At 42.7% G+C, this 16,623-nt stretch overlaps 3 protein-coding genes across 5 annotated transcripts; 2 read left to right on the top strand and 1 right to left on the bottom strand.

Moving 5' to 3' along the window:
* The first annotated feature begins 3,045 nt into the window (after positions 1-3,045).
* Positions 3,046-5,126, top strand: tmem151bb (transmembrane protein 151Bb). Its single transcript, XM_054613666.1, has 2 exons — positions 3,046-3,123; positions 3,717-5,126. The coding sequence occupies exons 1-2, from the start codon at positions 3,046-3,048 to the stop codon at positions 5,124-5,126; spliced, it is 1,488 nt and encodes a 495-aa protein (XP_054469641.1).
* A 4,038-nt stretch (positions 5,127-9,164) lies between these two features.
* On the top strand, positions 9,165-11,491 carry mtres1 (mitochondrial transcription rescue factor 1). Of its 3 annotated transcripts, none has more exons than XM_054613669.1 (4): positions 9,165-9,237; positions 10,195-10,657; positions 10,893-10,965; positions 11,073-11,491. In XM_054613669.1, exons 1-4 carry the CDS (start codon positions 9,219-9,221, stop codon positions 11,253-11,255), a joined length of 738 nt encoding a protein of 245 aa, XP_054469644.1. In that variant the 5' UTR covers positions 9,165-9,218; the 3' UTR covers positions 11,256-11,491. The 3 variants fall into 3 exon arrangements, with proteins under 3 accessions (XP_054469644.1, XP_054469645.1, XP_054469643.1); XM_054613670.1 differs by having other exon boundaries at positions 9,232-9,303; XM_054613668.1 differs by lacking the exon at positions 9,165-9,237 and adding an exon at positions 9,313-9,459.
* A 329-nt stretch (positions 11,492-11,820) lies between these two features.
* On the bottom strand, positions 11,821-16,314 carry bend3 (BEN domain containing 3). Its single transcript, XM_054613665.1, has 4 exons — positions 16,171-16,314; positions 15,097-15,151; positions 14,684-14,862; positions 11,821-14,571 (listed from the first exon to the last, which is right to left on the bottom strand). The coding sequence occupies exons 2-4, from the start codon at positions 15,146-15,148 to the stop codon at positions 12,340-12,342; spliced, it is 2,463 nt and encodes an 820-aa protein (XP_054469640.1). The 5' UTR covers positions 15,149-15,151; positions 16,171-16,314; the 3' UTR covers positions 11,821-12,339.
* Positions 16,315-16,623: the final 309 nt, after the last annotated feature.

Genomic DNA, 16,623 nt, shown 5'->3' with positions numbered 1-16,623 from the left:
CGGCCTGGCGGTGGAGACCAGCGTGGACGAGAACGGCTGCGAACCGGACGACCTGCTGCTGTACGCCAGTGCCAAGAGAGAGAGGCTCTTCAGCAACAAGAGGATCAACATCTGCAGCAAGAACGGGACCGTCCGAGGAGTGAGGAACAAAGTGAGCGCAGGACAAGAGCTGTTCAACAACCTCTCCAGCATGTACTCCGTGAGTAGCTCTGTCACACAGGTGGGACACGTGTTGGTGCAGGTTGTCTCATCCTATCTGCTGTGATCAGATAGTTCAAAAGTAGTTCAAGGCTGGGTTTTTTTTCATGCATGTGTGGCCATCTAAGGTTTGAAGATGATCAAAAACTATGAATCCCTGTGCTTGTTCAGTCATAACCTTTAATCTCTTTCCCTTTAAGGGTTCCCATCGCCATCAGAAGAGGAGACCCTGGGAAAAGCAGTGATAGAGTTCGGATGTAGCAGTTTAACACCATGTGGGCAACAGGAAGAAAAAGCTCATGTGGCTGAAGATTGTCTTTCAGTTTTGTCTACACCAGGACTATACTTAATTGTCGCTTATATGTTTAAAACAAACCCATCAGTGTCTTCTTTTATGGCCATATAAAGTTTTACGATCCAGTTCTTTGATTTAGATTCATCTCCCTGATAGGGATTTAAAAAAAAGATGCAGTAATTCCCTATAATGTATTTGTATTTTCTTTTAAATCCATACAATTATAATAATTAGAAACCACTCATATGAACCATTTCCAAATGTATACACTATAAAGAACACACTGAAGGCCAGTGACCTGTCAGTTCAACTTCACAGATGGGCTAAACAATTAGTTTATTTTTCTCCATTGACACTTTGAATGGGTTTCTGAAAAGATGTTTTGTATTTTTTTTAAGATGTTGTGTGTATAATTGTGACGCAGAATTTCACATGATTTTGATACGGTGCAGTCTCTTTCTTGCCATTTAGTTGAAGTATGTGGACATCTCTGTTTTTTTAAGTATTTTGTAATATTCTTAAATTGGGTCTGCTTCAGATTTTTTTTTTCACAATTCCACTAGACTGTAACTATATAAACCTGACTTTGTTTTAAGAGGTTGATATGTCAGTCTTTCTCACTGCTCTGTTGCAGCAGGTTTTATATTTAGTACACTGTTTGGTTTCAGCTGATTAACTGATGTTTGATAAACAACTGATAATTGTAATCATTATTGATTATTCTGCCAATTATTCGGTCCGTTAATTGATTCATCGTTTGGTCTATGACATGTCAGAGAATAGTGAAACATGTTGATCACAATTCCTTAAAGGCCAAAGTAATGTCTTTAAATGTCCAAAACCTAAAGATATTCCATTTACTATAAACCAAAGGAAAGCAGCACATTCTCACAATTTAGAAGCTGGTACTAGGTATTGTTTGGTAATTATTGCTTGGGGAAAAAAACATCATAGATTATCAAAACAGTGGTCATTGATATTCTGTGATCAACTCTAAGTATCAGCTCTACTCTAAAGACTTTTGCTGATGTGTCCTTCTGACTTTAGTGTAACTTTGTATGCAGGACTTTTACTTGTAGTTAAGTATTTTTACACAACGGTATTACTTGTATTCAAGTAAACAATCTGAATACCTATTCCACCATTAAAGATATGCCTGTCCTTGCATCTAAAATCATATAAACATATGAGTGTAAAGTGGATCAATAATTAATGAATGCATTTTGATGTCTTTAAGTTCCCACCACATCAGAGTATTATAATGTCAACACATGATTGTATAATGTGTTTTCTTTTTTTATCACATCCTGTCGATTTCTAATATTATTACTCATGGTTACTTTATTTTGTAAGCTTTAAAAGGGAAAAAGACAGTGGACCCTATTGATTTCATTGGGATTTATATAGAGGGAATGTCTGATCAACATCCCATAAGCTCCACATTTTAAACATCCATCTGCACGTAATATCATACAGGAAAAAGTCAGTTTAACACCATGTGGGCAACAGGAAGAAAAAGCTCATGTGGCTGAAGATTGTCTTTCAGTTTTGTCTACACCAGGACTATACTTAATTGTCGCTTATATGTTTAAAACAAACCCATCAGTGTCTTCTTTTATAGCCATATAAAGTTTTACGGTCCAGTTCTTTGATTTAGATTCATCTCCCTGATAGGGATTTAAAAAAAAGATGCAGTAATTCCCTATAATGTATTTGTATTTTCTTTTAAATCCATACAATTATAATAATTAGAAACCACTCATATGAACCATGAGGCCAGTGACCTGTCAGTTTAACTTCACAGATGGGCTAAACAATTAGTTTATTTTTCACCATTGACACTTTGAATGGGTTTCTGAAAAGATGTTTTGTATTTTTTTTAAGATGTTGTGTGTATAATAATATATAATGTGTACAATAAATCACTGACAATGCCGCCTCCGAAAGTGATCACGTGATCAATCATTCAACAAGTCTCAATGCTCTGATCTCCATCTTAGCAGAAAACCCCCTCCTTAACTGGGCTCGATGCATCAACATATCACCCTACACCTGCCCTCCTCAGTCAGCACCACGGACAGCGACCCGGCCCGGCTCTCCACGGACCGCCGACCGGCCCCGATAGAGGGCGACGCAGCGGGGCCCGAGGGGCAGGGCAGGCTCCTCGTGTGGGAGGACTCCCGGCCAACACAGCAACACCTGATCCTGCTACTGCGGCACTGACAGCTGAACAGCAGAGGGCAGGATGCGGGCTTTACAATAGACACCCCGTCCCTGTTTTTTTTTTTTTTTTTTTAGATACTTTCACATCTACAGGAAAAATCCCTCCCTTTTTTTTTTTTTTTTTTTTTTTGGGTGCTTCACCGATCAGCATGCCTCCGTCGACCCGTCCCTCCTGGCTGCTTTCTCCCGGGGGTGGAGCGGCTCTCAGCGGTAACAGATGTAACGCGCGTCTCGGATGTGGTGGTCTCTGCAGAACAAGGTGGTGAAATCTCTTTCTTCTTCCTATACTCCACGCCCTATACCGTTATTATCAATACCCCCCCGGCACCATGTCCCCTCCAGCATCGGCTGCGACAGCCAGTGAAAGCAGTACGACCACCGTGTTCGAGGAGGACACCAGGGAGGAGGTATGGGCTTTTATTTTCCATTATGTGGGCAAACGCCTTTTGTTGTGTTGTGGTTGTTGGATCTTGGCGCAGGGCTTTGACGGATCCATGTGAAGGAGGCTGCAGAATGTCACACACTGCAGGTGATTTAATTGCCAGGGATTATGTCTTACACATGATATAGATGGACAGCTTGACAGGAGGTTTTTCTTTGATAGTAAAGCCGACATTATTAATGTTTGGACACGTGATTGGTCTTTCATCTCCTTTAACTAATATCTGCTGTGGTGGGTCAGCATGCACCTCTCCAGCACTTACATGTAAAATGGCATGACCTGTCCAGAGAGCTGAAAAAACTTTATTGTTGTCCACTGTCTTTACATATAAAGGGAATTTCTAATGTAAGGGTGTTACTACCGTGGTAACGTGACTCGCTCATCAAATGTTTGCCAAAGTTCTTCAAAAATCCATATTTGTGCTTATGTTGCAGTGATTAATCTGCATTGATGTACACTGCAAAAAGCAAAATTAGGCAATATAGGTAGATGACACATGGTATGATAACATTTTTATATCACTTCCTTATTTGTTTTGTCTCTACTTTGACCCAACAGCAAAGGCCCCTGAAGCAATCTCTGAGCAAGTCACTATGCCGGGAGAGCTTTTGGAAATGCCTGCTCCTATCCGTTCTCATGTACGGCTGCATGGGAGCGATGGTCTGGTGTCATGTCACCAAGGTGACCCGCCTCACCTTTGACAGTGCCTTCAAAGGGAAATCCATGATGTACCATGACAGTCCCTGCTCTGACGGCTACATCTACATCCCCCTGGCCCTGCTGGGCATGCTCTACTTGGTCTACCTTGTGGAGTGCTGGCACTGTCATGTGAAAAATGAGCTGCAGCACAAAGTGGACGTGGAGGGGATCTACGAGCGCATCCAAAGGATGCAGCAGGCCAAACCCTGCATCTGGTGGAAGGCCATCAGCTACCACTACGTCCGCCGAACACGACAGGTCACGCGCTACCGCAATGGCGACGCTTACACTAGCACCCAGGTTTACCACGAACGCGTCAACACCCACGTGGCTGAGGCTGAATTCGACCACGGTCACTGTGGCGTCAAAGATGTGTCAAAGCAGCTGCTCAGCTTGGAGAAGTCTGCCCTTACTAAGATGCGGTTCACCAAGTGCTTCAGTTTTGCCAACGTGGAGTCCGAGAATTCCTACCTTACCCAACGAGCAAGGTTTTTCACTGACAATGAGGGCCTTGATGACTACATGGAAGCCAGGGAGGGCATGCACCTGAAGAACATAGACCTAAAGGAGTACGTCATGGTGCTGTCTGACCCAGAGCGCCACCCCTGGTATCTGTCCCACTATGTCTTCTGGTTCGCCTCGTTTCTCACTTTCTCCTGGCCTCTCAGAGTCTTCACCGAGTATCACACCGCGTACGTCCACTACCGCGTTGAGAAGCTCTTTGGGCATGATTACCTCCCTGTGACCCCGTGTGATGATCGGCCACACTGGCGCCGCATCCCTCGCGTTACCACCATTGACAGCACAGAGCTGGAATGGCACATTCGGTCCAACCAGCAACTGGTTCCCAGTTACTCAGAGGCTGGCCTGATGGACCTGGCCCAGTGCCCGTCCAGCTTAAGCGGGACCCGTCAGAACTGTGAGCGCTGCCACAGAGCCATCAGCTGCTCCTCTGTGTTCTCTAGGAGCGCCCTCAGCGTCTGCACCGGTGCCAGCTCCCGCATCCCCTTCAGCGGCAGCCGCTTCTCCTTGGCGCGGCGCTACGGCTCCCAGCGCAGCTGCTTCTGGCGGAGCGGCAGCTTAGACGACCAGGAGAGTCCCAGTGAAAACACCCGCTGTCTGTCAGAGCGGGTCACCACAGACGATGAGGGACCTCCAGAATATGACGACGCACTCTGCTACCCAGTGCTCATTGTCCACTGTAGCGAGAACTGCCACAACCACAGGTCTTTCCACAGAAATGGCTCCTGCGTGGAGACTTCCTTATGACTATGCAGACAAAAAAACACTGTGGCATTTCTGTAGCATACAATAACTTTGGACTCCAGAGTGCAAACAAGTCTTAATGTGAGATACACCGATTCATGCTGTATTGTCATACTATCTCAAACAAATGCCTGAATCCTGAATGTGCGAATCACCAAAGCAATAGCAGAAATGAGTGGAGAACAAAGCAATGGTGGTATGTGAACCTTCTAGGATACACACTTGTGGAAAAATTACAACTGCCTGGCTTCCAATGACAAGCAAGCAGACAAAGACTGTTACACTGTACATCATTGCCATAGCTTTTAAGGTCTCACATGCGGCGTACAAATGAAACAGAAGCTGCAGTTACCTCATAAGACCTTTTTCCGAGGCCACGGACGAGACAGGCAGGTTTGAACATGTCATTCCTTCAGTGAAATCTCAGTCGCACACACACATTAGATAATTACAGCAATAACTGTGAAAATAAATACCATCTCAAGCGAAAACATAGGAAAGGCGAAATATCAATGAAATATGTTGGGCCAACGCATGTCACAAAGACACATTGGTCAACATGGAAACCTCCGATCCAACAGAGACTAAGGATCTCTTGGATACTCTCACTCACTGTTATACCAATCTATGATAATTGAAATTTTACATTGTTTATGTGAAGTGTTGTAACTTTACTTTTTTTGAGTACCTACTTTTTTTAAGCAACATGTCTCATCTACTGTATTTCTACTTGAGTTAGTGACTTTCTGCATTCCACAGAATGCCTTTTGACAACTGCAGAAAGTAGGTATCAACTTATTTTCAGCATGGGTTTTATGTGTTGGTGGGCCGTGACAAAAAATGCTGTTATAAATGAGAAAAAGTAGACTAAGACTCATGTGCCCCTTACTCAGAGCAAACCTGTCTCGTGGTTGCAAAGCATTCTGGTCTACTGAGGCTACTGTGGGATGAAGAATTCAGTGTAACTGATATGATTCTTTTACTATGGAGTTCTCCCTTTTTTGACTGTTGACTGTTGATGCTACCTGGCAGCTCCAGAGAGGAACATACCTTTCTTTTGGATGTTGATGTTTACAGTTGCTGTTTTTGAAACATTTTGTCCAACGAACCGCCACAGTAGATGTTGGAATTATCTAAATGAGAGGACACACTTCAAATACTGTTTGAATATCTGCAAGAAAACAAGAATACAGAGTCAGAAAAGCTTTTTTTGTTGACGCTTTATGTTTGATTTTTGCTGTAACATTTGACACCTGATTGGTCCTGACTGACCCAGAAACTGGAAAATGGTTGGAGCACTAATGCTGTCTAGTCACATGAGCCTTCACTGTAACAAACTAAAGCACATTATGAAAAATCAATCATCCATGATGAATTAAGCAAGTACTTTTTTTTACCTACTGCCACAACCAAACCCCCAAACACATCTTTTGGTCAGAAAAGACAAGGACACGTTTACATTGAATCTACAAAACATTTGAACAGGTGGATGTCACATCTATGGATGCCCTTTACTGGCACCGTGGTGAAATAAAAAGATCCGGTAACTAATTATAATGAGAAGCTATCTCGAAATATTAACTTAGTATCTCACAAGGCTGAGAAAACTATCTCAAGATAATGACTTAGTATGTCATTATATTGACTAAGTATTGCAAAATAAACACTCAGTATTTCAAAATAATGACTTTATGTGACAAATTATGGACTTAGTGTCTCGCAATAAAGACTTAGTCTCTAAAATATGGACTTGGTATCTCAAAATATGGACTTATTAACTGTAAATAATGACTTAGTATTTCAAATTATAGAATTAGTATCTCAAAATAACTCAATAACTCTCTTTTAATAATATTTTGACTGAGTATCTCATTATTTTTTAGATACTAAGTGATTCATTATTAATTTTGGGATAGTTTCCCATTTTAATGACTAACAGGATCTTTGTTTTCACAGTGGCAGAAATGGGCTTCCATACACATCAGTCGCTACCATTATCATCTTTCAAAACAACAAACCACATTGTGGATTTAAATGCAAAAAGATCATAAAGCCATTAAATCCATGCTCAAATTTGTATGATTTCCTCCTGCTAAGACTATTTGTTAATAACCATAAAATCCACCTGAATGTAAACCACCAGCACATATGATACACTGTAGTATATGTCCATTATGTGTCTATAATATAGTAAAGGACTAATCCACAATTTTTATATGTAAAATGTTATTTCACTATCCAGTGTATATTAAATGAGATACAGTTAGTGAAAGAGCACAGCACACACCAACATGTCACCATGTTTCCTGAAGACATTTGATTTATCTGGGCTCCCTGACTCTTGATTAGAGCTTACAGGCAGATATGCAAGGATGTAAATGCACTTATGTTTACACATGGACGTCAAAAAAACTTTATGATACTGACTTTTTTAAGAGAACCATATTGTATGCATCCTAGGGAATTACATCTTGTTCTTACATTGTTTTCTATAATGTGGTGACACCAGTATTATGCACTTGAAGTGACACTAGACATTATGAATTGTAGTGAAGCTGAATGTTAATGTAAATTCCCTTAAAATATTAAAGTATTCACGCTGATATATTGACAAATGCACAACTGCTTAGATGTAAAACAATATACGACCACTTATGGCTTCTTGTAAAATGTTCAAAATGTTCTTGTTGTCATTATATTCAAAGGGGCTGTATAAATAACTTGATTACCTTTTGAAACATGTATTCTTATGCTGGAAAAATAAAAGTTGCAATAAATGTTCGGGGCGAGCCCATGTATATTTAAAATATTGTTGCTGGCTCTGATCCTCAAACATGTTTTCACAGAAGATATTTTGACATGTCATAGTAGGACAACCACAAATGTGAATAATAAAAATAATGAATGCTGAATTCCATTCTTTTAGGGTTATGGGATTGTACATGCTGGCTCACTGTCACACTGTCATACTTACTGGGACACCTAAATACAACTGAGCCATTGTTTTAATGTTATTAGTAACAACCGTGCTTCAACTATTATGACAAGTTAAAATGATGTGCTGTGGACAAGACCCATAAAAGCATGAATGTGTATGTTAATGCACGGCAGAGCATGTTTACTCTTTATAATTAGAGCTTACAGTACCAGTCAAAAGTTTGGACACACCTTCTCATTCAACTACTTTGAAGAATGTAAAATATAAAACATATTCTGGTTTGTTGAGCATTTGTTTGTTTACCACATAATTCCATATGTGTTCCTTCATAGTTTGGATGTCTTCAATATTAATCTACAATGTAGAAAAAATAAATAAAGAAGAATAAAGGAAAACCATTGAAAGAGAAGGTGTGTCCAAACTTTTGACTGGTACTGTATATATATAAATAAAAATAATAATAAAAAAAAAAAATAGATATACATATAACATTTGACTGGTACTGTATATATACAGTTTTTTTTACACTACACTTAATGTTCACGATGTTTTTGCTTTCTGGCTAGTTTAATCCTTACTTTTTTAATCATAAAAAAACCCCAATATGCAATATCCTTAACCCCCCCAACCAAAAGCAAGATTACCCATTAACTTTGATGATGACTAAAATTAACCCTTTCATGCATAGAGGTCACTACAGTGGACATCAATTCAAACGTTGCTTTCTTGTATATGCATGGGTTTTGATGACATAATTGCACATCAGCCACTACAATAGCGCTCACTGTAGTGGCTGATGTGCAACTATGCCATCAAAACCCATGCATATACAAGAAAACAACATCTGAGTAGCTGTCCACTGCAGTGACCTCTATGCATGAAAGGGTTAAAATAAACGATTGTCTTTTTATGATATGAAAACTATTTATTACACTGAAATAAATGCATAGACAGGTTGATGGCGATACAGTCACATTGAATGCACATTGTGTAAGACCATGACATTGTTGCAGAAGGTGTTTCTATCCTCACGAGCTCTGGGGTTCCCTCAACCCGCGTGACGTCATTCCCCTCCGGTGCGGTAGGGGGCAGCACGTCATCACGGGCGGTAAACAAGTGACCCCGTCAGAAGGGCCGACGAGCTGCTGTGGCAGGCTATGAAAGGTTACCCCGGAGGTGAGTGGGACGTTTAGCGTCTGCAACTTCATACTTAGCAACGCTAAAAGGACGAACTGCTTATTGGTGAGGAGGACACGTGGTGTGTTGCACGTGGAGTGAAATGACGAGTCCACGAGCTCAATGTAGAGAAGTCACGTTTAAGATGGCGAGCTCGGTTTAAACTCTAGCCTGATGAAATGAAATGAGTCCCAATGAAGCAGAGACATGCTTCACATAACTGTACTCATTCGTTTGTTGTTGCATGAATGTTTGTTGTCAGCACGTGTCAGGAAAGGATTTAGGCAAACAAACAAAAACACACACCACTTCAGGGCAAATCCACAACTGCAATTTAATATGACTCTAAACAGCTGAGCTCCACTCTGTGTCCTGCACACTGTCGTTGTTTTACAAACTAGTCTTAAAAAAGGCCTAAATTGAAAATGTATTGTCACATAAAACCGGGCTAGAAATACAACTATGCTTTTATTTTGAAGGTACATTTCCTGACTTACTTACCTGACTCTTAACAAAGGTACTTAAGCAATATACCAGTCAAAAGTTTGGACACACCTTCTCATTCAATGGTTTTCTTTATTTTTATTTTTATTTTTTTTCTACATTGTAGATTAATATTGAAGACATCCAAACTATGAAGGAACACATATGGAATTATGTGGTAAACAAACAAATGCTCAACAAACCAGAATATGTTTTATATTTTACATTCTTCAAAGTAGTTGAATGAGAAGGTGTGTCCAAACTTTTCACTGCTACTGTATAGCGAAATTATTGATCAAAATAAGCCATTTTAAGAAAGTTGGTCTAAAATATTGGTCTGATTTTTAAGAGGTGATTTATAATATACTCCAGATGGCAATAGCTCAGTTAGTTAATCTGAAGTCTTGACTTTGAAAGCATATTTTTCCAGAAATTGAACACAATGCTTCCTAATCGTTTGATGTTTTTTTCTAGTGACTGGGTGGAGTGACAACATGCAGAGTTTGGTGGTGCAGGCACTTGCCATGAGGCAGCTAGGGCGGTTGAACCCCCGCCACCTGCTGGCTGCTGGGTATGGACTGAGGCAGACCGAGTGGTGTCCCAGGACCATCCACACACGCCAGCTGTGGGGCTGCTCTGCTCTCCCGGCTCTCGGCTGTCACAGGCCCGCTCTCCGTGGCAGGGACGCCGTCAGGGGCTGGTCCGTCCACCATCTGAGGTTTAAAAGCACTAAGAAGAAAGGCACAGCGAGGACAGCACAGGAGGAAGAGGAAGAGGAGGAGGAAGAGGATAAAAAAAAGGACCCTGAGGACAGCGATTATGAAGATGAGGTGGATGAGAACCCAAATCTACCAAAGGACTATAAAGACATGGAGAAATATGTGCAGTCCTTTCGCTATGATGTCATCATGAGGGCTGGCCTGGACATGGCACGCAAGTGAGTCACTGCCTGTCGGCGGCCTTTACAGCTTTAAATGCCACTTCTTTCAAAGGCTGATGAATTCACAAACACAAGTCCAAACCAGCAGATATCAGGCCGTGAATGCTGTTCAGGCTGAATAGGATGCCGTTTTTGTACAACATATTTGTTTTTTGTCGTTGTTTTGTTTGTTACTCATGGTGTAACATGTTCAAATGTAGCTTTAAACCCATTTCCTTTTGTCTTATAACAGTAAAATTGAGGACGCCTTCTACAACAGCAAGCTCAGGCTAAACGGACAGAAACTCATCAAGAAAAGTAAAACGGTGAGTCGTGTTTGATTACAAGTTACACATTCCCACCATACATTCTCACTCTATCCACCTGTCTTATACTTCTTTTTCTCATTATTTCTATTCTGTTCTGCATTCAGGTGAAAGTCGGGGACACCTTGGACCTGGTTCTGTCGGAGAACAGGGAAACAAACACCGTCACTCTGATGAGAGTCATCCTCCAGAGGGTTCTGGGAGAATCCAATAACGCAGAAAAGTACAAGGTTGCCATAAGGCGCTGGAAAAGTCTCGAGCTTGCCAACGATGAGGCCATTAAGCCATGAACTTGGAATAGGACATTGTTGACTGGGATACCATTTGCCAGAGAAGGCGACAGCAGCAGCAGCAGAAATGAACGCCACCAAATGAGTGGCGTTTGAGTGATCTCCATAAAGTTGGATCTCTAATGGATTGTAGAGGTCAACAGTTCTCTGTGGTTGTAGACATTACGCAGTTGTCTGGGAGATAGATTTAGAGTGTTTACCTTTCCCCACTATACTGTGTGACTCCTCAAATAAAGGTGCACTTTGAAATTTTGAGATTATTGTCCCAATGAGTCGGCTGGTAAAGAGCACATGACATTTTCTTGCAAGTTCATGAGTTTACATCAGAATCATTAGTTTTGTAGTCAGGTGGCTATTCCCGTTATCTTTTCCGTGAATCATCATTTCATATTTTAACATGGTTAAAATGAAAAATGGTAAGCACGAGTAGTAGGGTAACCTCTAAATCCTGTGGGTGTACAACTGCAGTCAGTATCCAACAAGTCCAGTTCAGAAACTTCAGAGGAACAGTTTAGTGCCATTACGTAAAACATTAAAACCATACGTCATATTTATAGTTGTGATTTTATTAGAAATAGGTTATCATGATCCATTGTCATGTTAAATTGTCTTTTTATAATATAAACTTCTATAAGAAGGCTTAACATAAGCACATTGTTATTAAAACAGTGGTGGCACAATGCTACATCGGTAACTGCAAAGGAAACATATCACTTCATCGTGATTCATTTCTATCCATAGAGCAAATATGTTGCCTACGCTATTAGCTACTATCATCGTTATCGTTTTTAAGGCTACAACATTTATCAAGAAAGTTTGTTAGATGAGCTATGGCCGTCTGGGCTTATAAATAGAAGCAGTTTCTTTTCCAACAATAATAAGACTACATAAACTACAACATCTACTGCTGTAGTCACAAGGTAAAAGAGGACTAAGAATAGCGCTGAAGAAACTCATAACAGCTTGGCTTCATCCTACATAGGACAGTTTGAAAAAGTTCATCAAAGCACTTTCAGTTTATATACTGTGCAATTATTATTATTTTTTTTATTTGAACCGAATATTGCCTAACTGAAAACTGTAACTAGGACACAGTGCTTGACCTCTTGGCCTTCTTAAGGATGTCGCACTTCTTGCGATTGGGTCGCCGGCAGCGTTCGTCGATGCTCGGCACGCATTCATAGTGCCACACCTCCTCCATCTTATCCACAGGATACACCGCCTCCACGTAGTGACGGATCAATCTGAGGCGGACTGGGTCCAGCTGCTTCTTGTTGCAGGCCCCCGAATGGTTGTACTGGAGCCGCAGGTTCTCCTGAGTGAAGAGCTCAGGGAAGAGGCGCACCAACAAGCGGGCAGCAAAGTTCCCGACAGAGAGACTCTGCTGGACTATTTCCCGTACCTCAGAGTCCGAGAGCAGGTAGATGGAAGGTACAGGGAAGTCCGGCGTGGACACAGTCAGCTCGTCCAGGGGGATTTTACAGAAGTCTTTGCTACTTTTCTCAGGAGGTAAAGAGGGAGTATCCTGGTCCTCCCTCATGCTATCTGGATTGAGCTGGTTCAGGTGGCAAAGAAAGTCCTGCTCTGAATCTTGACCGTACACTTTGCGTTGCTGCAGGTAGGACCTCCTCTGCTCCGTGTCGCGTCTCCTGCACCTCTCATCAAGCTTGCCCACAAATTCCAGCATCCACACTCGGTCGTTCTTGGCCCGCGAGTAGACCAACTGCACGTAGTGACGGATGAGGTTCACGCGAACGGGGTCGAGCTGCTTTTTACCAAGAGAGCCGCTGCAGTTGTACTGCTTCCGAGTGTTCTCTTGGGTGAAGAGCTCGGGGAACATGAGCACCAGCAGCCGAGAGGCAAAGTTCCCGATGGACAGGCTACATTCATAGTTGTTCTTCAGCTGCTCCCTGGACAAGAGGTACTCCTCAGGAACAGTGAAATCAGGAAGAGGAATCTCGATATTGTCAAAATCCACAGGCGTAAGCAGCGACTTTTTGGCCTTGCGACCGGGCCTTTCGCAATCACCCACCTCTGGAACCTTAATAATAGAAACGTCCTCGGGAAGGCTGGCCAGGTCATAGCCCTCGTCGTTGATATTGTCAGGTTCGCTCCCATTGCCACTGCTGTGAGGACCCTCGAGAGCATCCTCCATGTGCTGAATACACACCTGGAGCCAGCTGTCCTCAGGCACATCGGGAAAATTTGCTTCCATATACTTCCTTATTATTTCCATCTTGTCCGAGTCCAGAATCAGCTGCCCCACACTACTGAAGCGGCTGGAGCCTTCTGGCATTTTCCCTTCCTCGAAAACCTCGGGGAAGAGACGGTGCATAAGAAAAACGACAAAGTCCTCGGGTGAGGAGAACTCGTCCAGCTCCTCTGTGGCTTGCTGGTTGAACGCAAGGTCTGACGCGGCCACGCTGCTCTGCTGGTTATCTAAAGAGAGGTGCTCCTCCAGGCCCTGCTCGTTGATGAAACGATAGGTTTGAGGATTCTCCGCCTTTATCGCGGCACCTGTGATTGTCTGCTTCCTGAGCAGCCGAGCACTCTCCATGTCCCTCTGTGCCCAGAAGCGATTGAACAAGTCATTGATCTGATGGAGGCATTCTTCCTGCCAGACGCTGTTGCTCTTGACCGAAGGGTAGCACACCTCAACATAGTTACGGATCAGCTGCAGATGGAGAGACTCCAGTGTCCTCTTGCTTGCCATGCATTCGTGGGAGCACTCCCTGGCCTTGAACAGCTCCGGGAAGAGGTGCACCAGCAGCCGGCAGCCGAGCTCCCCGGCGCTGGATGTCTGCTCCATCAGCTGATTCAATTCGTCACTTGTTAGCAGATATTCAGGCGGAGGCTGGAACTCCGTCACCATCTCGGAGGGCTTGATCTGCTTCTTTATTCGCATGACTTCAAGGGTCAACAAGTCCACTTTGCTATGCAGTTGTGTCATGCTTGAATTGAGGGTATTGAGAATGAGGAACATTTTCTCAATCAGCGGATAAAGGCTAGAGTCTGTTGACGAAGCTTGGCCTAAAGCGTCTATGGCGGGGAGGGTCTCCGACGGGCCGTTTCCCTCCGAACTCTGGAGCTTGGACGAGAGGATGCTGGCGTAGTTGAGCTGATCCGTGGTACCATGACCGGCCTGCTGCTCCAGACTCGGCGTGTTCCTTTTCTCCGAGATCCTGTGGGAGATGCTGAAGAGAGGCTTTCTGTAGGAGGCTCTGGGTTTCTGCTGGACGTAACTCCTCTTCTCTCCAGTTGTGGTGAGGCAGAGAGGCTCATGTCTGCCGCTCTCATCCATCAGGTGCCGCCTCATCTAGACAGAGTACATAACATTCAGAACACGTAGGCCTTAAGACACACCTTGATCTATACAACAAGTTGGATATGCACATTTTTCTTCGTTGTATACTCTGAGGTTAGCTCACCTCGCCAGAGAGTCTGGCTCTCTTGCTGCTGCTGGACTGGTTTGTGTAGGGGCCCATCTCTGCAGATGGACGTTTACCGGCCTCGGTGGCTCCAGGAGGCCCTCCTCTGAGTCCTTCAGGTGGCTCGCAAATAGCAAAGTCCTCCGATTCCTCCTTAACGTCCTGGACATGCTTGTGTTCTGCAAATAATGAGAGATTCACATCTTTAAAGCATAATACGTCTAAAGAATAGCATCAGACTTCTTGTGTCTGAATTTGAATGAGTTAATGTTCTCTAAGCTTGATGACAAATAGTGATTATTGGAAGAAACGGGTCTAGCTATCCCATCCTCCAACATATTGATTTTTGTATTTGTAATTAAGACGGGAATTACTACCGTTGCCAGAAAACAGATGGGAGTTGCAGAAGTTACCTTTCTCAAGCATCGCTTCTTCTGAAACTTCTCCATACTCAGAGGGATTCATAGCCTAGAAGAGTGAATCACAAACATATGAAGTCACTAAAAAACGGTCTGATATTCATCATGAGCAAGTCAACGTACATGATGATACAGCAGAGCCGAAACAATTCGATTTCTTGATTATTTCTTTGACAGAAAAGAAACTGACAGCAATCTGATGATCCATTTATTGCTTAAGTATTTATTTAAGCCGAAAATCACCAGTTCCAGCTTCTCAAAAGTGCATTCATATCTTCCGTCTTCCTTGGTCTTTAATGCTTTATAACCTTTGGGATGCGCACTGTTGGTATGACAAAACAAAACATCCCGACTGGCTCTGCGATCTTCCGATGGGTGTATTTCTCTATTTGCTTACATTTAAATGACCAAAAGCTCAATTGAGAAAATAATTGGTGCATGAATTGATATTGAAAAGAGTCGTTAATTGCTGCCCAAAGGTGACAGACGTTTCCAGAACCCGACTGAAGTCCACCAAACAAGGAGAAGAAGGGATTTTACCACCAGATCATAAAGGTGTTTTAACAACAGTTAGAGATTCTTATCTACTTATTACAGTTATCCTACAGACATGTGGGAGCTGATCTGATACCGTTATGAGAAACACCATGTGACCAGCTGCAGACAGACACTTTAACTGGTTTGCTGCCAGGCAAATGGGACTGATGAGGACAACTCATTTTTTTCTTTAACAAAGACAAACTATGTGCATTATTGCCTCTCTGCTGTGCTCTCCTCGTTATGAAGCAGCTACTTCCTCATTCTTCCGCCCATGAACCAAAACACAACACACATCAGCTGTGGGAATAAAACAACAGCAGCAGCAGCAGCAGCACCGGCTCACAGGAGAGATCACTGCGCAGCGTGGATCTAAATAGTGCAACATTTTATATGTGGATTTTTTTTTAATGACGCGGCAATGTTTGCGTGGACGAGTCTCTCTCCTCCTCCCCTCCTCCTCCTCCTCCCCCCCACTCCTATCCTGCTCTGACTCGTGTTCAGGGCGCGTGACCGGCGCTTTGATCTCACCTTCACGAGTCCACGCACCCCTCCAGCGACGCGTGGGTCATGTCTGCGGACTGTCCTCGGGGTCGGGTTTGCAGGTAACTGTTGTTCTTGTTGTTGATATTTTTTTCCTCGCTCGGCTCCTGTGCTTTCTCGCGTGACGTGAACGGGGCGCGCGCATGCTGTGTCACTTCCGCACAGCTGTGGAGAGAAGGGTGAGAAAAAAAAATAAAAGAAAAAGAAAGAAAGAAAGCCCAAAAGTTATTATATTAAATGTAATAACGTTGAAACTCATACTGTTATATATATAAAAAGCAATAGTTTAAATTATAGCTATTCATTATGTTGAGGCTCGCAGCTGAACCCAATTAACCAGTGTTGACATATTTTAACTAGAATAATGCATAATTGCAGTTTTTTTTGTTCTCATACCCTTTTATGCAAAAAAAAAAAAAAAGAATGCAAACGCCCATTTAT

The sequence above is a fragment of the Anoplopoma fimbria genome, chromosome 15 (genome assembly GCF_027596085.1).
Source record: "Anoplopoma fimbria isolate UVic2021 breed Golden Eagle Sablefish chromosome 15, Afim_UVic_2022, whole genome shotgun sequence".
Taxonomy (NCBI): domain Eukaryota; kingdom Metazoa; phylum Chordata; class Actinopteri; order Perciformes; family Anoplopomatidae; genus Anoplopoma; species Anoplopoma fimbria.
The sequence above is the reverse complement of the archived record's forward strand: the minus strand, read 5'-3'. Positions and strand labels throughout refer to the sequence as shown.